Source organism: Salvelinus alpinus, chromosome 6 (assembly GCF_045679555.1).
Source record: "Salvelinus alpinus chromosome 6, SLU_Salpinus.1, whole genome shotgun sequence".
NCBI classification, from domain to species: Eukaryota; Metazoa; Chordata; class Actinopteri; order Salmoniformes; family Salmonidae; genus Salvelinus; species Salvelinus alpinus.
The window spans coordinates 8510086-8537104 of record NC_092091.1 but is presented as its reverse complement, the minus strand read 5'-3'; the positions used below and the strand labels follow the sequence as shown (position 1 = coordinate 8537104).

Below are 27019 nucleotides of genomic sequence, written 5' to 3'. Positions count from 1 at the left end.
GCATGGAAAATTCCAGAAAATGATGTCATGGCTTTAGAAGCTTCTGATAGGCTAATTGACATAATTTGAGTCAATTGGAGTTGTACCTGTGGATGTATTTCAAGGCCTACCTTCAAACTCACTGCCTCTTTGCTTGACATCATGGGAAAATCTAAAGAAATCAGCCAAGAAAATTGTAGACCTCCACAAGCAATTTCCAAATGCCTGAAGGTACCACGTTCATCTGTACAAACAATAGTACGCAAGTATAAACACCATGGGACCACGCAGCCGTCATACCGCTCAGGAAGGAGACGCGTTCTGTCTCCTAGAAATGAACATACTTTGGTGTGAAAAGTGCAAATCAATCCCAGAACAACAGCAAAGGACCTTGTGAAGAGGTCGAGTCCTATATCGACATAACCTGAAAGGCCGCTCAGCAAGGAAGAAGCCACTGCTCCAAAACCGCCATAAAAACTGCACATGGGGACAAAGATCATACTTTAGGAGAAACGTCCTCTGGTCTGATGAAACAAAAATAGAACTGTTTGGCCATAATGACCATCGTTATGTTTGGAGGAAAAAGGGGGAGGCTTGCAAGCCGAAGAACACCATCCCAACCGTGATGCACGGGGGTGGCAGCATCATGTTGTGGGGGTGCTTTGCTGCAGGAGGGACTGGTGCACTTCACAAAATAGATGGCATCATGAGGTAGGAAAATTATGTAGATATATTGAAGCAAGATATCAGTCAGGAAGTTAAAGCTTGGTCGCAAATGGGTCTTCCAAATGGACAATGACCCCAAGCATACTTCCAAAGTTGCGGCAAAATGGCTTAAGGACAACAAAGTCAAGGTATTGGAGTGGCCATCACAAAGCCCTGACCTCAATCCCATAGAAAAGTTGTGGGCAGAACTGAAAAAGCATATGCGAGCAAGGAGGCCTACAAACCTGACTCAGTTACACCAGCTCTGTCAGGAGGAATGGGCCAAAATTCACCCAACTTATTGGGAGAAGCTTGTGGAAGGCTACCCGAAACATTTGACCCAAGTTAAAACAATTTAAAGGCAATGCTACCAAATACTAATTGAGTGTATGTACACTTCTGACCCACTGGGAATCTGATGAAAGAAATAAAAGCTGAAATAAATCATTCTCTCTACTATTATTCTGACATTTCACATTCTTAAAATAAAGTGGTGATCCTAACTGACCTAAGACAATTTTTACTAGGATTAAATGTCAGGAATTGTGAAATACTGAGTTTAAATGTATTTGGCCAAGGTGTATGTAAACTTCAGACTTCAACTGTATCTATTATATCCTTAACAGAATGACAAGGGTGTGTCCTCCATTATGACGTCATAGTGTAATGATCCTTCCCCCAAAGAATGATCCAAGAGATATCTGTATCTCTCGTCAATGGTGCAGAAATGTTTTGGTACCCTTCCCCAGATCTGTGCCTCGACACAATCCTGTCTCTGCTCTCTACGGACGATTCCTTCAACCTCATGGCTTGGTTTTTTTCTCTGACATGCACTGTCACCTGTGGGACCTTATATAGACAGGTGTGTGCCTTTCTAAATCATGTCCAATCAATTGAATTTACCACAGGTGGACTCCAATCAAGTTGTAGAAACATCTCAAGGATGATCAATGGAAACAGGATGCACCTGAGCTCAATTTTGAGTCTCATAGCAAAGGTTCGGAATACTTATGCAAATAAGGTATCTTTATTTATTTTTTTATACATTTGCAAAAATGTCAACTTGTTTTTCGCTTTGTCATTATTGGGTATTGTGTGTAGATTGATTTATTGTGTGTAGAACATTTAATTTAATCAATTTTAGTATAAGGCTGTAACGTTTCTAAAAGGGGTCTAAATACTTTCATGGAAAGTTTCTGTTTTTACAGAATCTGATCTGTTCGACTCGTTCATTCAAAATGACTCATCTTTCGACTCATTCTGTTCATTTGAGTCAGTAATGCCCAGAGCACGCAGGACTCCCTACCGGTGAACGATGAACAAAAAAAACTTGGAAGAAATCATGATTCTCGTTCACCATTTGGGGGACTTATTGGAGCTGTCAACTGTGACTGAAATTTCTAAAACTGTGCTTCAAACAATACATTTGTGATTGCGAGGCATATAAATAAGATAATTTATTGATACATCTGAAAACGAGGTCTAGTTGCAGGCGCAACTGGACTAGATTGTGAACGACTCTTAGCGGAATGGGAGATTCCGGGAGATTTGCCCCAATAGACCTATAATTCGTGAACTGCGACAGCCATTCAAAATATTCGTTACCGAGTTTAAGCGTTGAGCAGGAGGCAGCCGGTGTATATTTAAATTCTACATAGCTATGTCCATCGATAACATTCAATAATCAATTGATTGCATTCATTCTTGCACCATGCGATCAATGATCAGTTCCACACATGTATTTTTCCATTTCTCTGCGAGCAGATAGTTGCTGGTCAGAACACGTCGCCGGAGCCACTGAATCGGAGGAGCGTGTATTAATCCTGCTGTAGATTTCATTGCGGCCGGCAGGTCTGTTAATTGACTAAAGTATTGGGGAGAAATTGGCCCCAGGTATATTAGGCAGCGAGTGCCATGTTCAATCTCTCATGAAATAACCTGCTTAGTAAGCGCTGAGAGGAGGAAGAAAAAGACATGGGGAAAGGTAATAAATCCTGAGAAGTAATATTGTAACAGTCTGCCTAACTGACTGACCATCCCGAGAAGTAATATTGTAACAGTCTGCCTAACTGACTGACCATCCTGAGAAGTAATATTGTAACAGTCTGCCTAACTGACTGACCATCTTTCAAGCCCAGTCTCTACAAACATGACTTATTGAGCTCAGAGATAAATATTGGTTCACTTTCCCCTTATCTTCTTTTAGGGAGAGTGAACAGGTTTCTAGGTCAGACAAGCTGAAACACCACTTCCTCCAGAGTCTCGGTAGCTCTCTCCCTCCTCTCTACACCCTGCCTCTCTCCCCTCAATTCATAAGGGCTTTATTATTGCCAAAACAAGCGAAATACATAAAACAAAAGTGAATTAAACTATTTAAAAAATGAACAGTAAGCAGCAGTTCTGTAACAGACCCACACCAGCAGCTCTGTAACAGACCCACACCAGCATCACCAGCTCTGTAACAGACCCACACCAGCATCACCAGCTCTGTAACAGACCCACACCAGCATCACCAGCTCTGTAACAGACCCACATCAGCAGCTCTGTAACAGACCCACACCAGCATCAGCAGCTCTGTAACAGACCCACACCAGCAGCTCTGTAACAGACCCACACCAGCAGCTCTAACAGACCCACACCAGCAGCTCTGTAACAGACCCACACCAGCATCAGCAGCTCTGTAACAGACCCACACCAGCATCACCAGCTCTGTAACAGACCCACACCAGCAGCTCTGTAACAGACCCACACCAGCATCAGCAGCTCTGTAACAGACCCACACCAGCATCACCAGCTCTGTAACAGACCCACACCAGCAGCTCTAACAGACCCACACCAGCAGCTCTGTAACAGACCCACACCAGCATCACCAGCTCTGTAACAGACCCACACCAGCATCACCAGCTCTGTAACAGACCCACACCAGCAGCTCTAACAGACCCACACCAGCAGCTCTGTAACAGACCCACACCAGCATCGGCAGCTCTGTAACAGACCCACACCAGCATCGGCAGCTCTCTAACAGACCCACACCAGCATCGGCAGCTCTGTAACAGACCCACATCAGCAGCTCTGTAACAGACCCACACCAGCAGCTCTAACAGACCCACACCAGCATCACCAGCTCTGTAACAGACCCACACCAGCATCACCAGCTCTGTAACAGACCCACACCAGCATCACCAGCTCTGTAACAGACCCACACCAGCATCAGCAGCTCTGTAACAGACCCACACCAGCAGCTCTAACAGACCCACACCAGCATCTCTAACAGACCCACACCAGCATCAGCAGCTCTGTAACAGACCCACACCAGCATCAGCAGCTCTGTAACAGACCCACACCAGCATCAGCAGCTCTGTAACAGACCCACACCAGCAGCTCTAACAGACCCACACCAGCATCAGCAGCTCTGTAACAGACCCACACCAGCAGCTCTAACAGACCCACACCAGCATCAGCAGCTCTGTAACAGACCCACACCAGCATCGGCAGCTCTCTAACAGACCCACACCAGCAGCTCTGTAACAGACCCACACCAGCATCGGCAGCTCTGTAACAGACCCACACCAGCATCAGGAGACCCACCATCCCCAGCTCTGTAACAGACCAGCATCAGGAGACCCACCATCAAAAGCTCTGTAACAGACAATACTTTTAGCCTGCCAGAAGTGCCAGATGGTCGAGGTTTACACTCTTCTATTCCGTTGGTTCCATCGGTTCCATTGCGCCAGGCAAGCTCAATAAAGCCCAGCAACATGATTTCAAATACTATTTGAACCCAGTTCTGATTAGGAATTCTCTGAAGCCTCCAAGCAAACCCAGAGAAACTCTCGCTCAAAGTAAAACAAAAGAGCCCATTGCTCCCCTCTCGGTCATTCCCTCAGTAAAATGATTGCAATGCAATGCAATGCAACGCTCCAGCCCAGTGGTATAACTAAACAGCAATAGCCCTTAGTGCCTGAAAACATTAAAGTGATTACCATATATATATATATATATATCTCAAATTTCTCAACAAACAGTTTCCCTTGTTATTGACTTTGAAGCTAAATGTCCTCAAGACTCTTCACATCCATAGCTTCTGGGGGACAACATGATAGTTAGTGATGCAGAATTGCTTTCAGAAATTTGACATCTACCTCTATGACTTGTTTTGTTGCCTGCTTCTCTCCCCAACCCATTTCTCCCTTTTTCTCTCCTCCATTCATCTCTCTTCCCAACCCATTTCTCCCTCTCTCTCTCTCCCCTCCTCCATCTCTCTCTCTCCCCAACCCATTTCTCCCTCTCTCTCCAACCCATTTCTCCCTCTCTCTCTCTCCTCCATCCATCTTTCTCTCTCCAACTCATTTCTCCCTCTTCATTTCTCTCCCCTTCTCCTCTCTCTCTCTCCCTCTCTATTTCTGATTTCTCGGCCGCATTCTAAAAATCGATGAGGTCACAAGGGCACAGCCAGTCAGCATCACTGCTGAGGAAAACCATGCTGAACTGGGGACAGGCTGCTAACAGGCTTTTGATTGACAGAAGTGGAGACGTGTTGTAATAGACATGAAGTAAGTAGGTAAGTAGGTAGGGAGGTAAGTAGGTAAGTAGGTAGGTAGGTAAGTAGGGAGGTAGGTAAGTAAGTAGGGAGGTAAGTAGGTAGGTAGGTAAGTAGGGAGGTAGGTGGGTAGGGAGGTAAGTAGGTAAGTAGGTAGGTAGGGAGGGAGGGAGGTAAGTAGGTAGGGAGGTAAGTAGGTAGGTAGGTAAGTAGGTAGGGAGGTAAGTAGGTAGGGAGGGAAGTAGGTAGGTAGGGAGGTAAGTAGGTAGGGAGGTAAGTAGGTAGGGAGGTAGCGTAACTGCTGACAAACCCGATCAGCAAACTAGATTTCAGGCATGATGAGGTGCACCAAAAGTGGGCCGTGGCACAAGACAATCAGACTATCATCTGTCAGTCAAAATATCCTCCGATATCACCTCACACAAACAGGCTCTTTCCTGCTAAACACAGTAGTTCCCGGTTAGCACTAAACTAAATGTTAATCAGTGTAAAATAGATCTTCACGGATACTCTGATTAAACTCTGGCCATGGAAGAACTAAAGACACTAACCTTTCTATGAGGTGTCTACAGAACAGTTTAGAAGAGTTACAAGGATAGGGCTTAAAAAGGAGAAGACATGTTGGGGAGTAGAACTAGGTCTGATGTGTTGAATATCTACCCGTTTAGTTGGGGGCAGCAGGTAGCCTAGTGGTTAGAACGCTGGATCGAATCCCTAAACTGACAAGGTAAAAATCTGTCGTTCTGCCCCCTGAACAAGGCAGTTAACACACTGTTCCCTGGTAGGCCGTCATTGTAAATAATAATTTGTTCTTAACCAACTTGCCTAGTTAAATAAACGTTAAAAGTATATATAAAAAATATTTAAAAAACAATACAGCCAAGTAAGGAATGCAGTGAAACCACCATCTTGGAACTGACAGGTCTGCTACCTTAAAAGGTGTTGCTCCTAGCAGAACTCACCTAGGTGAAGTGACCAAATGTGTATCGCACCTTAGCTAGAGAAAAAAAATATATAATTCAACAATAGCGAGTATACACTTCCTCATCTCAAAATAGTCTGAATTAATCTAAGATAACTCAATAAATCTGTAATACATTTTTACCAAGGAAGTCTTAGTCGCTCAATTTTACATCTAACTAAGATGTTTGGTGCAGTATTTCTCAAGTGAAAACATTTGAATGAAAACGAGTAGTCTCTCGTTTGAATGACAACACACACTTCATTGAACAACCCCTACTGTTGATCAACACACACTTCATTGAACAACCCCTACTGTTGATCAACACACACTTCATTGAACAACCCCTACTGTTGATCAACACACACTTCATTGAACAACCCCTACTGTTGATCAACACACACTTCATTGAACAACCCCTACTGTTGATCAACACACACTTCATTGAACAACCCCTACTGTTGATCAACACACACTTCATTGAACAACCCCCCCTACTGTTGATCAACACACACTTCATTGAACAATCCCTACTGTTGATCAACACACACTTCATTGAACAACCCCTACTGTTGATCAACACACACTTCATTGAACAATCCCTACTGTTGATCAACACACACTTCATTGAACAATCCCTACTGTTGATCAACACACACTTCATTGAACAACCCCTACTGTTGATCAACACACACTTCATTGAACAATCCCTACTGTTGATCAACACACACTTCATTGAACAACCCCTACTGTTGATCAACACACACTTCATTGAACAATCCCTACTGTTGATCAACACACACTTCATTGAACAACCCCTACTGTTGATCAACACACACTTCATTGAACAATCCCTACTGTTGATCAACACCGACGAAGGGGCGTCTACCGAGCTTCGGGCTGTCCTCCAGAAATTGTTTTTATGTCCACGAACAGCTGAAAAAACCCTTGCCCGAAGACCAAAACGAAGAAAAACGTCACAAAATATAATCATAATACAGCTGGGGAGCATGCAGACGCCTTTACAGTACCAGAGTTGAGGAAACAGGTACATTACTCTACAGTACCAGAGTTGAGGAAACAGGTACATTACTCTACAGTACCAGAGTTGAGGAAACAGGTACATTACTTTACAGTACCAGAGTTGAGGAAACAGGTACATTACTTTACAGTACCAGAGTTGAGGAAACAGGTACATTACTCTACAGGGCTACTTTACAGTTGGATAGGATGGAGACGGGTACATTACTTTACAGTTGGATAGGATGGAGACGGGTACATTACTTTACAGTTGGATAGGATGGAGACGGGTACATTTACAGTTGGGCTCACGGCCAAAACAAGCTAAACATTCTCTTTAATTGACATGGTAAACATGGTGTGTTTAACATCAAGGATTCTATCAAAGTGTACAACCCGTTGCTGTCATTAGACTGGTCGTATAAAACAGCACAGTCAGCGTTTAACAAGCTGTACAGTACCTTCCCATACAGTGTAACAAGCTATACAGTACCTTCCCATACAGTGTAACAAGCTATACAGTACCTTCCCATACAGTTTAACAAGCTATACAGTACCTTCCCATACAGTTTAACAAGCTGTACAGTACCTTCCCATACAGTTTAACAAGCTGTACAGTACCTTCCCATACAGTGTAACAAGCTATACAGTACCTTCCCATACAGTTTAACAAGCTGTACAGTACCTTCCCATACAGTGTAACAAGCTATACAGTACCTTCCCATACAGTTTAACAAGCTGTACAGTACCTTCCCATACAGTTTAACAAGCTATACAGTACCTTCCCATACAGTTTAACAAGCTGTACAGTACCTTCCCATACAGTTTAACAAGCTGTACAGTACCTTCCCATACAGTTTAACAAGCTATACAGTACCTTCCCATACAGTTTAACAAGCTGTACAGTACCTTCCCATACAGTTTAACAAGCTATACAGTACCTTCCCATACAGTTTAACAAGCTATACAGTACCTTCCCATACAGTTTAACAAGCTGTACAGTACCTTCCCATACAGTTTAACAAGCTGTACAGTACCTTCCCATACAGTTTAACAAGCTATACAGTACCTTCCCATACAGTTTAACAAGCTGTACAGTACCTTCCCATACAGTTTAACAAACTATACAGTACCTTCCCATACAGTGTAACAAGCTATACAGTACCTTCCCATACAGTGTAACAAGCTATACAGTACCTTCCCATACAGTGTAACAAGCTATACAGTACCTTCCTATACAGTTTAACAAGCTATACAGTACCTTCCTATACAGTGTAACAAGCTATACAGTACCTTCCCATACAGTTTAACAAGCTATACAGTACCTTCCTATACAGTGTAACAAGCTATACAGTACCTTCCCATACAGTGTAACAAGCTATACAGTACCTTCCCATACAGTTTAACAAGCTATACAGTACCTTCCCATACAGTTTAACAAGCTATACAGTACCTTCCCATACAGTGTAACAAGCTATACAGTACCTTCCCATACAGTTTAACAAGATATACAGTACCTTCCCATACAGTTTAACAAGCTATACAGTACCTTCCCATACAGTTTAACAAGCTATACAGTACCTTCCCATACAGTTTAACAAGCTATACAGTACCCTCCTATACAGTGTAACAAGCTATACAGTACCTTCCCATACAGTGTAACAAGCTATACAGTACCTTCCCATACAGTTTAACAAGCTATACAGTACCTTCCCATACAGTTTAACAAGCTATACAGTACCTTCCCATACAGTTTAACAAGCTATACAGTACCTTCCCATACAGTTTAACAAGCTATACAGTAACTTCCCATACAGTTTAACAAGCTGTACAGTACCTTCCCATACAGTTTAATAAGCTATACAGTACCTTCCCATACAGTTTAATAAGCTATACAGTACCTTCCCATACAGTTTAATAAGCTATACAGTACCTTCCCATACTGTTTAACAAGCTATACAGTACCTTCCTATACAGTGTAACAAGCTATACAGTACCTTCCCATACAGTTTAACAAGCTATACAGTACCTTCCCATACAGTTTAACAAGCTATACAGTACCTTCCCATACAGTTTAACAAGCTGTACAGTACCTTCCCATACAGTTTAACAAGCTATACAGTACCTTCCCATACAGTGTAACAAGCTATACAGTACCTTCCCATACAGTGTAACAAGCTATACAGTACCTTCCTATACAGTTTAACAAGCTATACAGTACCTTCCTATACAGTGTAACAAGCTATACAGTACCTTCCCATACAGTTTAACAAGCTATACAGTACCTTCCTATACAGTGTAACAAGCTATACAGTACCTTCCCATACAGTGTAACAAGCTATACAGTACCTTCCCATACAGTTTAACAAGCTGTACAGTACCTTCCCATACAGTTTAACAAACTATACAGTACCTTCCCATACAGTGTAACAAGCTATACAGTACCTTCCCATACAGTGTAACAAGCTATACAGTACCTTCCCATACAGTGTAACAAGCTATACAGTACCTTCCTATACAGTTTAACAAGCTATACAGTACCTTCCTATACAGTGTAACAAGCTATACAGTACCTTCCCATACAGTTTAACAAGCTATACAGTACCTTCCTATACAGTGTAACAAGCTATACAGTACCTTCCCATACAGTGTAACAAGCTATACAGTACCTTCCCATACAGTTTAACAAGCTATACAGTACCTTCCCATACAGTTTAACAAGCTATACAGTACCTTCCCATACAGTGTAACAAGCTATACAGTACCTTCCCATACAGTTTAACAAGATATACAGTACCTTCCCATACAGTTTAACAAGCTATACAGTACCTTCCCATACAGTTTAACAAGCTATACAGTACCTTCCCATACAGTTTAACAAGCTATACAGTACCCTCCTATACAGTGTAACAAGCTATACAGTACCTTCCCATACAGTGTAACAAGCTATACAGTACCTTCCCATACAGTTTAACAAGCTATACAGTACCTTCCCATACAGTTTAACAAGCTATACAGTACCTTCCCATACAGTTTAACAAGCTATACAGTACCTTCCCATACAGTTTAACAAGCTATACAGTAACTTCCCATACAGTTTAACAAGCTGTACAGTACCTTCCCATACAGTTTAATAAGCTATACAGTACCTTCCCATACAGTTTAATAAGCTATACAGTACCTTCCCATACAGTTTAATAAGCTATACAGTACCTTCCCATACTGTTTAACAAGCTATACAGTACCTTCCTATACAGTGTAACAAGCTATACAGTACCTTCCCATACAGTTTAACAAGCTATACAGTACCTTCCCATACAGTTTAACAAGCTATACAGTACCTTCCCATACTGTTTAACAAGCTATACAGTACCTTCCCATACAGTTTAACAAGCTATACAGTACCTTCCCATACAGTTTAACAAGCTATACAGTACCTTCCCATACAGTTTAACAAGCTATACAGTACCTTCCCATACTGTTTAACAAGCTATACAGTACCTTCCCATACAGTTTAATAAGCTATACAGTACCTTCCCATACAGTGTAACAAGCTATACAGTACCTTCCCATACAGTGTAACAAGCTATACAGTGTAACAAGCTATACAGTACATTCCCATACGGTTTAACAAGCTATACAGTACCTTCCCATACAGTGTAACAAGCTATACAGTACCTTCCTATACAGTTTAACAAGCTATACAGTACCTTCCTAAACAGTGCTACTCACTCCAACATCCTGCATGTGGCCTCTACTCAAATATGGGGCCGCAAGAGGGGGAAAGCTTGTACCAACAGCTCACTACAGCCATGGCATGACATGCCAAAGAACTTGCAGAAACAGACTTTGCTAGAATATCTTAGGAAAATCCATTTTAAGAACACAAACTGACTGGGAATCTGATGTGTTCAAGTCTCAATTGGTGATTAGACTGTCTTATATGAAAACATCAAAACACTATATCATCCAATCAACAGATGCCTTCTTATCCAATCAACAGATGCCTTCTTATCCAATCAACAGATGCCTTCTTAAACAAGTCAGCTATCATTAAAAAAAATATATTTTCACCTTTATTTGACCAGGTAGGCAAGTTGAGAACAAGTTCTCATTTACAACTGCGACCTGGCCAAGATAAAGCAAAGCAGTTCGACGCAAACAACAACAACACAGAGTTACACATGGAATAAACAAACATACAGTCAATAACACAGTAGAAAAATAAGTCTATATACAGTGTGAGCAAATGAGGTGAGATAAGGGAGGTGAAGGCAAAAAAAGGCCATGGTGGCGAAGTAAATACAATATAGCAAGTAGAAGTAGGAATACTGATAACTTCAGTTTCTTTCAAATGCGGCATGTATGTAGGACCATCTGTCTAGCCGCAGGCTAATATTATGTCTGTTTTCAGATTCCTGTGGAACCATAAATAGGCTAAATTATAACACAATCCTGGAGGGAGTGTGTGGGTGTGATTTTCTTCACCTCTAAAGTAAAATCCTGTCTGTCAAACTGGGGGAAGTCAGAGGTTGTTTTAACAGCCAGAATACAGGGTTGGATTGGGTTATTTGGCATTCCTAATATTCTATGTCAAAGATTCTTAGTCCTTGAGATGCCTAATGCTCAGTATTCTGAGTCATAATCCAAATGGTTGCGGTAAGACCATGAGATATTTACTAATTCAGTGGTAGCATTGAATTCAAGGACAACAAAAATAAACGAGACAAAGGAATTCACATTTCCCAGATATACCTCTTCGTTTTTATTATGATTGGCACTGCATGGGGCAACACCCGAACCGCAACAACAAAATCAGTCTGGTGATTACTTTCAGCCTAGCAGTTAGGCCAGTAACCAAAAGGTTGTTGGTTCGAATACCCAAACTGGTGTAACGGATGTGAAATGGCTAGCTAGTTAGCGGTGGTGCACGCTAGCAGCCTTTCAGTCGGTTACGTCACTTGCTCTGAAACCTAGAAGTAGTGGTTCCCCTTGCTCTGCAAGGGCCGCGGCTTTTGTGGAGCGATGGGTAACGACGCTTCGTGGGTGACTGTTGTTGATGTGTGCAGAGGGTCCCTGGTTCACGCGAGGGGATGGTCTAAAGTTATACTGTTACACTGGCAAGATCTGTCTGTGCGGTCTTGTCATGCCAACCAACCAACCACAGGAGTTTACAATACAGCACAAACAGATCTGGGACCGTATTATAAAGGTTTCTCAGTAACAGTGCTGATCTAGGATCAGGTCCCCCTTTGTCCATATAATCTATTCCTCATTATAATCTAAAAGGCAAAACTGATCCCAGATCAGCACTTTTACTCTGAGATACTTTTTGAACACGGGCCAATGGGAACCGGGCTATATGATCCCTGCCTTGGTTCTAGCTTGCTGCGGTGAAGGTTTCCCAGCCAGTACCTTTCCGTGGCCGGCGCCAGGCACCTCTCCATGGTTCTTGGTCTGGTTCTGCTTGAACTTCTCCTGTAGCGTTTCAGCCAGCTGACACAGCAGGAAGCCGTTGTCCAAACGCTCCATGAAGTTCTCTGCTGTGATCTCCAGACCTGGGGAAGAGAGGAGGGCAACGTAGAGAGGGGAAAGGACAAAGGAGAGGACAGGGGAGAGGAGAGGAGAAGAATTTAACCTTTATTTAACTAGGCAAGAAGGGAGAGGACGGGAGAGGAGAGGACAGGGAGGGGAGGAGAGGACAGGAGAAGGATAAGGGAGAGGACAGGATAAGGGAGAGGACTGTATGAAAGGATAGAAATTGATATAGAAAATAAAGTGAGTTAAGCCAAATGTGTAATATGTGTACTAAATTCTAAATATATGTACACTAAATTCTAAAGCCTGAATTCAATAAAAAATACAGAGAAAATTGAGAATCACTGGTATGCCATGCAGTTAAAATATTGGCCTATTAAATGAGGTCCTAATAGTTTATGAAGTTCTAAAAGTAGCCTATAGTTCTATAGCTCTAATAGTAACTTAGTTCTAATAGTAGCCCATAGTTCTAATAGTTCTAATAGTAGCCCATAGTTCTATAGTTCTAATAGTAGCCCATAGTTCTATAGTTCTAATAGTAGCCCATAGTTCTAATAGTAGCCCATAGTTCTAATAGTAGCCCATAGTTCTAATAGTAGTCCATAGTTATAATAGTAGCCCATAGTTATAATAGTAGCCCATAGTTATATAGCTCTAATAGTAGCCCATAGTTCTAATAGTAGCCCATAGTTCTATAGTTCTAATAGTAGCATATAGTTCTAATAGTAGCCCATAGTTCTAACAGTAGCCCATAGTTCTAACAGTAGCCCATAGTTCTAACAGTAGCCCATAGTTCTAATAGTAGCCCATAGTTCTATAGTTCTAATAGTAGCCCATAGTTCTATAGTTCTAATAGTAGCCCATAGTTCTAATAGTAGCCTATAGTTCTATAGTTCTAATAGTAGCCCATAGTTTTAATAGTAGCCTATAGTTATATAGTTCTAATAGTAGCCCATAGTTCTATAGTTCTAATTGTAGCCTATAGTTCTAATAGTAGCCCATAGTTCTAATAGTAGCCCATAGTTCTAACAGTAGCCCATAGTTCTAACAGTAGCCCATAGTTCTAACAGTAGCCCATAGTTCTAATAGTAGCCCATAGTTCTATAGTTCTAATAGTAGCCCATAGTTCTATAGTTCTAATAGTAGCCCATAGTTCTAATAGTAGCCTATAGTTCTATAGTTCTAATAGTAGCCCATAGTTTTAATAGTAGCCTATAGTTATATAGTTCTAATAGTAGCCCATAGTTCTATAGTTCTAATTGTAGCCTATAGTTCTAATAGTAGCCCATAGTTCTAATAGTAGCCCATAGTTCTAATAGTAGCCCATAGTTCTATAGCTCTAATAGTAGCCCATAGTTCTAATAGTAGCCCATAGTTCTATAGTTCTAATAGTAGCCCATAGTTCTATAGTTCTAATAGTAGCCCATAGTTCTAATAGTAGTCCATAGTTCTAATAGTAGTCCATAGTTCTAATAGTAGTCCATAGTTCTATAGTTCTAATAGTAGCCCATAGTTCTAATAGTAGCCCATAGTTCTATAGTTCTAATAGTAGCCCATAGTTCTAATAGTAGCCCATAGTTCTAATAGTAGTCCATAGTTCTAATAGTAGCCCATAGTTCTAATAGTAGTCCATAGTTCTAATAGTAGCCCATAGTTATATAGCTCTAATAGTAGCCCATAGTTCTAATAGTAGCCCATAGTTCTATAGTTCTAATAGTAGCATATAGTTCTAATAGTAGCCCATAGTTCTAATAGTAGCCCATAGTTCTAATAGTAGCCCATAGTTCTATAGTTCTAATAGTAGCATATAGTTCTAACAGTAGCCCATAGTTCTAACAGTAGCCCATAGTTCTAACAGTAGCCCATAGTTCTAACAGTAGCCCATAGTTCTAACAGTAGCCCATAGTTCTAACAGTAGCCCATAGTTCTAACAGTAGCCCATAGTTCTAATAGTAGCCCATAGTTCTAATAGTTCTAATAGTAGCCCATAGTTATATTAGTTCTAATAGTAGCCCATAGTTCTAATAGTAGCCCATAGTTCTATTAGTTCTAATAGTAGCCCATAGTTCTAATAGTAGCCCATAGTTCTATTAGTTCTAATAGTAGCCCATAGTTCTAAAAGTAGCCCATAGTTCTAATAGTAGCCCATAGTTCTAATAGTAGCCCATAGTTCTAATAGTAGCCCATAGTTCTATTAGTTCTAATAGTAGCCCATAGTTCTAATAGTAGCCCATAGTTCTAATAGTAGCCCATAGTTCTAATAGTAGCCCATAGTTCTATTAGTTCTAATAGTAGCCCATAGTTCTAATAGTTCTAATAGTAGCCCATAGTTCTATTAGTTCTAACAGTAGCCCATAGTTCTATTAGTTATAATAGTAGCCCATAGTTCTAATAGTAGCCCATAGTTCTAATAGTAGCCCATAGTTCTAATAGTAGCCCATAGTTCTATTAGTTCTAATAGTAGCCCATAGTTCTATTAGTTCTAATAGTAGCCCATAGTTCTATTAGTTCTAATAGTAGCCCATAGTTCTAATAGTAGCCCATAGTTCTATTAGTTCTAATAGTAGCCCATAGTTCTATTAGTTCTAATAGTAGCCCATAGTTCTAATAGTAGCCCATAGTTCTAATAGTAGCCCATAGTTCTATTAGTTCTAATAGTAGCCCATAGTTCTATTAGTTCTAATAGTAGCCCATAGTTCTATTAGTTCTAACAGTAGCCCATAGTTCTATTAGTTCTAATAGTAGCCCATAGTTCTAATAGTAGCCCATAGTTCTAATAGTAGCCCATAGTTCTAATATTAGCCCATAGTTCTATTAGTTCTAATAGTAGCCCATAGTTCTATTAGTTCTAATAGTAGCCCATAGTTCTATTAGTTCTAACAGTAGCCCATAGTTCTATTAGTTATAATAGTAGCCCATAGTTCTAATAGTAGCCCATAGTTCTAATAGTAGCCCATAGTTCTATTAGTTCTAATAGTAGCCCATAGTTCTATTAGTTCTAATAGTAGCCCATAGTTCTATTAGTTCTAATAGTAGCCCATAGTTCTAATAGTAGCCCATAGTTCTATTAGTTCTAATAGTAGCCCATAGTTCTATTAGTTCTAATAGTAGCCCATAGTTCTAATAGTAGCCCATAGTTCTAATAGTAGCCCATAGTTCTATTAGTTCTAATAGTAGCCCATAGTTCTATTAGTTCTAACAGTAGCCCATAGTTCTATTAGTTCTAATAGTAGCCCATAGTTCTAATAGTAGCCCATAGTTCTAATAGTAGCCCATAGTTCTAATATTAGCCCATAGTTCTATTAGTTCTAATAGTAGCCCATAGTTCTATTAGTTCTAATAGTAGCCCATAGTTCTATTAGTTCTAATAGTAGTCCATAGTTCTAATAGTAGCCCATAGTTCTAATAGTAGCCCATAGTTCTAATAGTAGCCCATAGTTCTATTAGTTCTAACAGTAGCCCATAGTTCTATAGTTCTAATAGTAGCCCATAGTTCTATTAGTTCTAACAGTAGCCCATAGTTCTATAGTTCTAATAGTAGCCCATAGTTCTATAGTTCTAATAGTAGCCCATAGTTCTATTAGTTCTAATAGTAGCCCATAGTTCTATTAGTTCTAACAGTAGCCCATAGTTCTAATAGTAGCCCATAGTTCTATTAGTTCTAACAGTAGCCCATAGTTCTATAGTTCTAATAGTAGCCCATAGTTCTAATAGTAGCCCATAGTTCTATAGTTCTAATAGTAGCCCATAGTTCTATTAGTTCTAACAGTAGCCCATAGTTCTATAGTTCTAATAGTAGCCCATAGTTCTAATAGTAGCCCATAGTTCTATTAGTTCTAATAGTAACCCATAGTTCTATTAGTTCTAATAGTAGCCCATAGTTCTATTAGTTCTAACAGTAGCCCATAGTTCTATAGTTCTAATAGTAGCCCATAGTTCTAATAGTAGTCCATAGTTCTAATAGTAGCCCATAGTTCTATTAGTTCTAACAGTAGCCCATAGTTCTAATAGTAGCCCATAGTTCTATTAGTTCTAACAGTAGCCCATAGTTCTATAGTTCTAATAGTAGCCCATAGTTCTAATAGTAGCCCATAGTTCTATAGTTCTAATAGTAGCCCATAGTTCTATAGTTCTAATAGTAGCCCATAGTTCTATAGTTCTAATAGTAGCCCATAGTTCTATAGTTCTAATAGTAGCCCATAGTTCTATTAGTTCTAACAGTAGCCCATAGTTCTATAGTTCTAATAGTAGCCCATAGTTCTATAGTTCTAATAGTAGCCCATAGTTCTATTAGTTCTAACAGTAGCCCATAGTTCTAATAGTTCTAATAGTAGCCCATAGTTCTATAGTTCTAATAGTAGCCCATAGTTCTATAGTTCTAATAGTAGCCCATAGTTCTATTAGTTCTAATAGTAGCCCATAGTTCTATTAGTTCTAACAGTAGCCCATAGTTCTATAGTTCTAATAGTAGCCCATAGTTCTATAGTTCTAATAGTAGCCCATAGTTCTATAGTTCTAATAGTAGCCCATAGTTCTATTAGTTCTAATAGTAGCCCATAGTTCTATTAGTTCTAATAGTAGCCCATAGTTCTATAGTTCTAATAGTAGCCCATAGTTCTATAGTTCTAATAGTAGCCCATAGTTCTATTAGTTCTAATAGTAGCCCATAGTTCTATTAGTTCTAATAGTAGCCCATAGTTCTATAGTTCTAATAGTAGCCCATAGTTCTATTAGTTCTAATAGTAGCCCATAGTTCTATTAGTTCTAATAGTAGCCCATAGTTCTATTAGTTCTAACAGTAGCCCATAGTTCTAATAGTAGCCCATAGTTCTATTAGTTCTAACAGTAGCCCATAGTTCTATAGTTCTAATAGTAGCCCATAGTTCTAATAGTAGCCCATAGTTCTATTAGTTCTAATAGTAGCCCATAGTTCTAATAGTAGCCCATAGTTCTATTAGTTCTAAGACTAGCCCATAGTTCTAATAGTAGCCCATAGTTCTAATAGTAGCCCATAGTTCTAAAAGTAGCCCATAGTTCTAATAGTAGCCCATAGTTCTATAGTTCTAATAGTAGCCCACTGTTCTAATAGTAGCCCATAGTTCCTACAACATCTGAAAACATAAGAGCAGACAAAGACAAAGTTTGAACAAGCCAGAGCTGGCATGCTGCATAGTAACACCTCGTTATCCTTCACAGAGAACACACACACTTCCCACACAGAACAAACACACACACAATGCAGCAGAGATAGAACAGTGATCAACATGTGGTCTTTCTAGTTGACTGGCGTCCAGACGTCCATTCCCTCTCAGTTAGATCATTCTGACTGCAATAGGAGGAGGTGGCAGTGGGGTGTCTAACTGTGGAACACAAACCTCCGGGGATTTCTGTCTTCATCCTTTGGGTAAAGGGAGGTGTTCCAGAGTTTTAATGAGTTCCAAATGTGGTAATTGAGCACACAGAGAGAGAGAGAGAGACAGAGAGAGAGAGAGAGAGAGAGAGAGAGAGAGAGAGAGAGAGAGAGAGAGAGAGAGAGAGAGAGAGAGAGAGAGAGAGAGAGAGAGAGAGAGAGAGAGAGAGAGAGAGAGAGAGAGAGAGAGAGAGAGAGAGAGAGAGAGAGAGAGAGAGAGAGAGAGAGAGACACGGTGAGAGAGAGACACAAAGACACAGAGTGAGAGAGTGAGAGAGTGAGAGAGTGAGAGAGTGAGAGAGTGAGAGAGTGAGAGAGAGTGAGAGAGAGAGAGAGAGAGAGAGAGAGACACGGTGAGAGAGAGACACAAAGACACAGAGTGAGAGAGTGAGAGAGTGAGAGAGTGAGAGAGTGAGAGAGTGAGAGAGAGAGAGAGAGAGAGAGAGAGAGAGAGAGAGAAAGAGAGAAAGAGAGAAAGAGAGAGAGAGAGAGAGAGAGAGAGAGAGAGAGAGAGAGAGAGAGAGAGAGAGAGAGAGAGAGAGAGACACGGTGAGAGAGAGACACAAAGACACAGAGTGAGAGAGTGAGAGAGTGAGAGAGTGAGAGAGTGAGAGACACACAGAGTGAGAGAGTGAGAGAGTGAGAGGGTGAGAGTGAGAGAGTGAGAGACACACAGAGACACACAGAGACACACAGAGACAGAGAGAGGGTAATACCCTCTATAAGCTCCTGCCTTATTCTCAGTCCCCTTCCCCTCTCTCATTGAGGATCTGACATGTACATGCAGTTTTTAGAGACAAATTACTCTTTTGTATTGTGCCGTTTAGCCTGCAGATGAACATTCTGCATTGTAGGTAATCATGAAGGACAATATCATTATCAGTAAAAGGCTCTTTGCAAACGGCTAGCGCGCCACAAGGCTAGTGCGCCACAAGGCTAGAGCGCCACAAGGCTAGAGAGCCACAAGCAAGGCTAGATAAACAGTGTGATGTGTCTTTTTACTCTCGTCTCCTCTCACCCTCCACCCCCAGGCTAACCACCCTCAGAGAAGCCACACCTCAGAGAAGCCACACCTCAGAGAAGCCACACCTCAGAGAAGCCACACCTCAGAGAAGCCACACCTCAGAGAAGCCACACCTCAGAAAAGCCACACCTCAGAGAAGCCACACCTCAGAAAAGCCACACCTCAGAAAAGCCACACCTCAGAAAAGCCACACCTCAGAGAAGCCACACCTCAGAGAAGCCACACCTCAGCTGGCTACCCTATGCCAACAGATAGGGCCTGACACGCAAGTGCACGCGCACATACGCACAGCTAACAGATAGGGCCCGACACACACACACAGCTAACAGATAGGGCCCGACACACACACACAGCTAACAGATAGGGCCCGACACACACACACAGCTAACAGATAGGGCCCGACACACACACACAGCTAACAGATAGGGCCCGACACACACACACAGCTAACAGATAGGGCCCGACACACACACACAGCTAACAGATAGGGCCCGACACACACACACAGCTAACAGATAGGGCCCGACACACACACACACAGCTAACAGATAGGGCCCGACACACACACACAGCTAACAGATAGGGCCCGACACACACACACAGCTAACAGATAGGGCCCGACACACACACACACAGCTAACAGATAGGGCCCGACACACACACACACAGCTAACAGATAGGACCCGACACACACACACAGCTAACAGATAGGGCCCGAGAGACACACACACACACACACACACACACACACACACACACACACACACACACACACACACACACACACACACACACACACACACACACACACACACACACACACACACACACACACACACACACACACACACACACACACACGGCCTGACACAGATAAGTAGATGGGTCTTCTATAGGGTCAGATTGGATGAAACGTCATATACTGATGACAAGCACTTCCTGGAATAAGGAGGCTGCTGGTATACGGACCAATGATCATGCAAAACAACTCCTACAGTGATGGATTATACAGTAGTCTACAGCCGAACTCCAAAACAACTCCTACAGTGATGGATTATACAGGAGTCTACAGTTGAACTTCTAAACAACTCCTACAGTGATGGATTATACAGTAGTCTACAGCCGAACTTCAAAACAACTCCTACAGTGATGGATTATACAGTAGTCTACAGTTGAACTTCTAAACAACTCCTACAGTGATGGATTATACAGTAGTCTACAGCTGAACTTCTTCCTATCGTACAATTAGGCAACTAAAGATGCTAATAATAGCAATTATTCAATTAGGAGGAGAAGGTTTCAAAGCGTGTGTGACCCCACTCTCCATTCCGGCCTCGTTAACGTTTGTTAACGGTCTTCAGATCAACAGGAAAACAGGAAGACCCGGGAGAATCCATACAAATTAAAAGGGAATAATGAATAATGGCTGGAGCTGAATAGGCTACAAAAATGTATCTGCGCGTTAAACTCGGACAGCAAACAGGCCTTCCCTCCACAGTTCATCCCCGGTGTTTAAGACCAGGTACCACAGGGTTACATTGCATGTTAGTCATTTAGCAGACTCTCTTATCCAGAGCCACTAACAGTAGTGAATCATTTAGCAGACTCTCTTATCCAGAGCCACTAACAGTAGTGAGTCATTTAGCAGACTCTCTTATCCAGAGCCACTAACAGTAGTGAATCATTTAGCAGACTCTCTTATCCAGAGCCACTAACAGTAGTGAGTCATTTAGCAGACTCTCTTATCCAGAGCCACTAACAGTAGTGAGTCATTTAGCAGACTCTCTTATCCAGAGCCACTAACAGTAGTGAATCATTTAGCAGACGCTCTTATTTTAATTGTATTTCTTTATTTAACCTTTGTTTAACTAGGAAAGTCAGTTAAGAACAAATTCTTATTTACAATGACGGCCTAGGAACAGTGGGTTAACTGCCTTGTTCAGGGGCAGAACGACATATCCATATCCTTGTCAGCTCGGGGATTAGATCTAGCAACCTTTCGGTTACTGGCCCAACACTCTAACCACTAGGCTACCAGCCGCTCCAGAGCCACTTACAGTGAGTACATTTTCACACTATTTTTCTCCGTGCTGGTCGCTGTGGGAATCGAACCCACAACCTTGGTGTTGCAAGCACCAAGCTCTACAAACATTTTTGCATCCATTTCTAAATCTTGAGATTTTTTTGTATTTTGATCCATTAATATTAGTATTAATAATAAAAGTTATTAATATTTTATGAAAAAATCTATGAAAGTCTATTTTCATTAGTTTATCATAGTACAATTCATGAATTGTAACCACTTTAAAATGGACATACAGCTAATTTCATAGAGAATGTTACAAACTGAACTCTATGTATCTCGTGACTTACTTTGAAGAGATAGATGTTGATCGGGTCCAAATAGGTGTTTGGTAAAAGTCTAAATTCAGTTTACTCGTCTTTAACTGTCATTTCCCGAAAGTCACAATCTGCTATGTATAAGTCCAGTGTCTTAACAAAATGAAACCAAAATATTTAGGCTGACTTCATCCAGTGTCCGGAATGAGATATCAGCTAATTTGCATGTTTAATAAACAATATATCAGATAGGCCTTAAGGTGAAACTTAGTAAACACTATGATGTAACACAGATGATTTTCTGTTCAATGTCTCCATGTATTTGAACCAGCATGAATAGGATATGCTTTACACGGCATTTCAAATCAGGCAGCAACATCAAACTGCTTCCTGAACTATGCTCAGTCACAGCCCCATGACTGAAATAGCCTGCAGTCTAACTAACTGGTCTGCCTGAAACAGCCTGCAAGCTAACTAACTGGTCTGCCTGAAACAGCCTGCAGTCTAACTAACTGGTCTGCCTGAAACAGCCTAACTAACTGGTCTGCCTGAAACAGCCTGCAAGCTAACTAACTGGTCTGCCTGAAACAGCCTGCAAGCTAACTAACTGGTCTGCCTGAAACAGCCTGCAGTCTAACTAACTGGTCTGCCTGAAACAGCCTGCAGGCTAACTAACTGGTCTGCCTGAAACAGCCTGCAAGCTAACTAACTGGTCTGCCTGAAACAGCCTGCAAGCTAACTAACTGGTCTGCCTGAAACCGCCTGCAGACTAACTAACTGGTCTGCCTGAAACAGCCTGCAGTCTAACTAACTGGTCTGCCTGAAACAGCCTGCAGTCTAACTAACTGGTCTGCCTGAAACAGCCTGCAGTCTAACTAACTGGTCTGCCTGAAACAGCCTGCAGTATAACTAACTGGTCTGCCTGAAACAGCCTAACTAACTGGTCTGCCTGAAACAGCCTGCAGGCTAACTAACTGGTCTGCCTGAAACAGCCTGCAGTCTAACTAACTGGTCTGCCTGAAACCGCCTGCAGACTAACTAACTGGTCTGCCTGAAACAGCCTGCAGTCTAACTAACTGGTCTGCCTGAAACAGCCTGCAGTATAACTAACTGGTCTGCCTGAAACAGCCTGCCTAACTAACTGGTCTGCCTGAAACAGCCTGCAGGCTAACTAACTGGTCTGCCTGAAACAGCCTGCAGTCTAACTGGTCTGCCTGAAACAGCCTGCAGTCTAACTAACTGGTCTGCCTGAAACAGCCTGCAGTCTAACTAACTGGTCTGCCTGAAACAGCCTGCAGTATAACTAACTGGTCTGCCTGAAACAGCCTAACTAACTGGTCTGCCTGAAACAGCCTGCAGTCTAACTAACTGGTCTGCCTGAAACCGCCTGCAGACTAACTAACTGGTCTGCCTGAAACAGCCTGCAGTCTAACTAATTGGTCTGCCTGAAACAGCCTGCAGTATAACTAACTGGTCTGCCTGAAACAGCCTAACTAACTGGTCTGCCTGAAACAGCCTGCAGGCTAACTAACTGGTCTGCCTGAAACAGCCTGCAAGCTAACTAACTGGTCTGCCTGAAACCGCCTGCAAACTAGCTAACTGGTCTGCCTGAAACCGCCTGCAGACTAGCTAACTGGTCTGCCTGAAACAGCCTGCAGGCTAACTAACTGGTCTGCCTGAAACAGCCTGCAGTCTAACTAACTGGTCTGCCTGAAACCGCCTGCAGACTAACTAACTGGTCTGCCTGAAACAGCCTGCAGTCTAACTAACTGGTCTGCCTGAAACAGCCTGCAGTATAACTAACTGGTCTGCCTGAAACAGCCTGCCTAACTAACTGGTCTGCCTGAAACAGCCTGCAGGCTAACTAACTGGTCTGCCTGAAACAGCCTGCAGTCTAACTGGTCTGCCTGAAACAGCCTGCAGTCTAACTAACTGGTCTGCCTGAAACCGCCTGCAGACTAACTAACTGGTCTGCCTGAAACAGCCTGCAGTCTAACTAATTGGTCTGCCTGAAACAGCCTGCAGTATAACTAACTGGTCTGCCTGAAACAGCCTAACTAACTGGTCTGCCTGAAACAGCCTGCAGGCTAACTAACTGGTCTGCCTGAAACAGCCTGCAAGCTAACTAACTGGTCTGCCTGAAACCGCCTGCAAACTAGCTAACTGGTCTGCCTGAAACCGCCTGCAGACTAGCTAACTGGTCTGCCTGAAACAGCCTGCAGTCTAACTAACTGGTCTGCCTGAAACAGCCTACAGTCTAACTAACTGGTCTGCCTGAAACAGCCTGCAGGCTAACTAACTGGTCTGCCTGAAACAGCCTGCAGTCTAACTAACTGGTCTGCCTGAAACAGCCTGCAGTCTAACTAACTGGTCTGCCTGAAACAGCCTGCAGCCTAACTAACTGGTCTGCCTGAAACAGCCTGCAGGCTAACTAACTGGTCTGCCTGAAACAGCCTGCAGTCTAACTAACTGGTCTGCCCTTTGTTCACTTTCATCTATCTGACATGTTTATTAGAGACCCTGTCTAGAGACCCTGTCCTGTCTAGAGACCCTGGTTAGAGACCCTGTCTAGAGACCCTGTCCTGTCTAGAGACCCTGTCTTGTCTAGAGACCCTATCCCGTCTAGAGACCCTGGTTAGAGACCCTGTCTAGAGAACCTGTCCTGTCTAGAGACCCTGCCTAGAGACCCCGTCCTGTCTGGAGACCCTGTCCTGTCTAGAGATCCTGTCCTGTCTAGAGACCCTGTCCTGTCTAGAGACCCTGGTTAGAGACCCTGTTCTGTCTAGAGACCCTGGTTAGAGACCCTGCCCTGCCTAGAGACCCTGTCCTGGTTAGAGACCCTGTCCTGGTTAGAGACCCTGCCCTGCCTAGAGACCCTGCCCTGCCTAGAGACCCTGCCCTGCCTAGAGACCCTGCCCTGCCTGGAGACCCTGTCCTGTCTAGCGACCCTGTCCTGTCTAGAGACCCTGGTTAGAGACCCTGTTCTGTCTAGAGACCCTGGTTAGAGACCCTGTTCTGTCTAGAGACCCTGGTTAGAGACCCTGTCCTGGTTAGAGACCCTGTCCTTGTTAGAGACCCTGTTCTGTCTAGAGACCCTGTCCTGGTTAGAGACCCTGTCCTGGTTAGAGACCCTGGCTAGAGACCCTGGCTAGAGACCCTGTCCTGTCTAGAGACCCTGTCCTGGTTAGAGACCCTGTCTAGAGACCCTGTCCTGTCTAGAGACCCTGTCCTGGTTAGAGACCCTGGTTAGAGACCCTGTCTAGAGAACTGGTCCTGTCTAGAGACCCTGCCATGCCTAGAGACCCTGTCCTGTCTAGAGACCCTGTCCTGTCTAGAGACCCTGGTTAGAGACCCTGTTCTGTCTAGAGACCCTGGTTAGAGACCCTGTTCTGTCGAGAGACCCTGTCTAGAGACCCTGCCATGCCTAGAGACCCTGTCCTGTCTAGAGACCCTGTCCTGGTTAGAGACCCTGGTTAGAGACCCTGTTCTGTCTAGAGACCCTGCCCTGCCTAGAGACCCTGCCCTGCCTATAGACCCTGCCCTGCCTAGAGGCCCTGCCCTGCCTAGAGGCCCTGCCCTGTCTAGAGACCCTGTTCTGGTTAGAGACCCTGGTTAGAGACCCTGTCTAGAGAACTGGTCCTGTCTAGAGACCCTGTCTAGAGACCCTGGCATGTCTAGAGACCCTGGCATGTCTAGAGACCCTGGTTAGAGACCCTGTCCTGTCTAGAGACCCGGGTTAGACCACCAGCCACATCAAGGGCTCTCCATAGAGGTCAATAATAATAATACATTAATTTAGCAGATACTTTTATCCAAAGCAACTTACAACAGTGAGTGCATACATGTTCTTATGGGTGGCCCCAGCGGGAATCAAACCCACAATCCTTACCCAACATGTTGGTGAGCCACAGGGCCAGGTCTTCCTTCAATGGCAGAAGGCTGGCTTCATGGCGGCTGGTCAGCCATTGGTTGTACTGCTCCATGTCCGTCAGGCCTGGGCCAATTACCTGCTTGGGATTCAGAGAGCTGCACATCGTGGTTACCTCCACGTCACTGGCCTATAGAAGAAGAGGCGGAGAGGGGTCAAAGACTGAGACAAGACAGACCTGCTCTCTCTAACCGTCTCCTGATTCTTATTCTTTCTATCCATCCTTCCGCTGCACATATATCCTTTTCCATCCTCCTCTACCGGTCCCCGGTCCATCCTCCTCTACCGGTCCCCTTTCCATCCTCCTCTACCGGTCCCCTTTCCATCCTCCTCTACCGGTCCCCTTTCCATCCTCCTCTACCGGTCCCCTTTCCATCCTCCTCTACCGGTCCCCTTTCCATCCTCCTCTACCGGTCCCCTTTCCATCCTCCTCTACCGGTCCCTTTTCCATCCTCCTCTACCGGTCCCTTTTCCATCCTCCTCTACCGGTCCCTTTTCCATCCTCCTCTACCGGTCCCTTTTCCATCCTCCTCTACCGGTCCCCGGTCCATCCTCCTCTACCGGTCCCCGGTCCATCCTCCCGGTCCATCCTCCTCTACCGGTCCCCGGTCCATCCTCCTCTACCGGTCCCCGGTCCATCCTCCTCTACCGGTCCCCGGTCCATCCTCCTCTACCGGTCCCCGGTCCATCCTCCTCTACCGGTCCCCGGGCCATCCTCCTCTACCGGTCCCCGGGCCATCCTCCTCTACCGGTCCCCGGTCCATCCTCCTCTACCGGTCCCTTTTCCATCCTCCTCTACCGGTCCCTTTTCCATCCTCCTCTACCGGTCCCTTTTCCATCCTCCTCTACCGGTCCCCGGTCCATCCTCCTCTACCGGTCCCCGGTCCATCCTCCTCTACCGGTCCCCGGTCCATCCTCCTCTACCGGTCCCTTTTCCATCCTCCTATACCGGTCCCTTTCCATCCTCCTCTACCGGTCCCCGGGCCATCCTCCTCTACCGGTCCCCAGGCCATCCTCCTCTACCGGTCCCTTTCCATCCTCCTCTACCGGTCCCCGGTCCATCCTCCTCTACCAGTCGTTCCCACGGAGGCCTGTAGATGACCCTGGATAGTGCAGCCATAACACATACCCCAGTATGGGAATTGTAGAATGTAGCTGAGTCACTCAATTAGGAAAACAACACATGCCAGTCTGTCTCGGTTGGCCCTCACTGCGCCCTGGACCAAATAACAGGTCCACCAGGGTCATCGCCAAACAACTTTTTCATACAAAAACAGAGCTGGAATAAAGCTTGAATCCTTAGTTGAAACAATAAAGCGTCACCCCGCTTCTGTTTCGGTAAAAAGCTGAGGGATGGGCCTGGAGAAATGCAACCACTCTCAAATTAATTGACAGAGCTATGGATGCAAGGACTGACCATTTACAATGTTGACAAACATTGGAGTAAAAGAAGCTTATATTTTGGTTTCTGATGAGTTGATACCGATGAACTAAGCTCATGAGGCATTTATACTGGCATCTTCATTAAATAGTACCCGCAAAACACCAGTCTCAACGTCAACAGTGAAGAGGCG

At 43.4% G+C, this 27019-nt stretch overlaps 1 protein-coding gene across 1 annotated transcript in view; it reads right to left on the bottom strand.

The window, feature by feature from the left end:
- Window positions 1-27019, bottom strand: part of LOC139578069 (growth arrest-specific protein 2-like) — a 53007-nt gene that overhangs the window by 23483 nt on the left and 2505 nt on the right. The window contains exons 2-3 of the mRNA XM_071405248.1: window positions 25407-25575; window positions 12621-12763 (exon numbers count right to left, since the gene is read on the bottom strand). Coding sequence (XP_071261349.1) covers window positions 12621-12763; window positions 25407-25551 — 288 coding nt within the window. The 5' untranslated portion in view covers window positions 25552-25575. The remainder of the gene's footprint in view (window positions 1-12620; window positions 12764-25406; window positions 25576-27019) is intronic.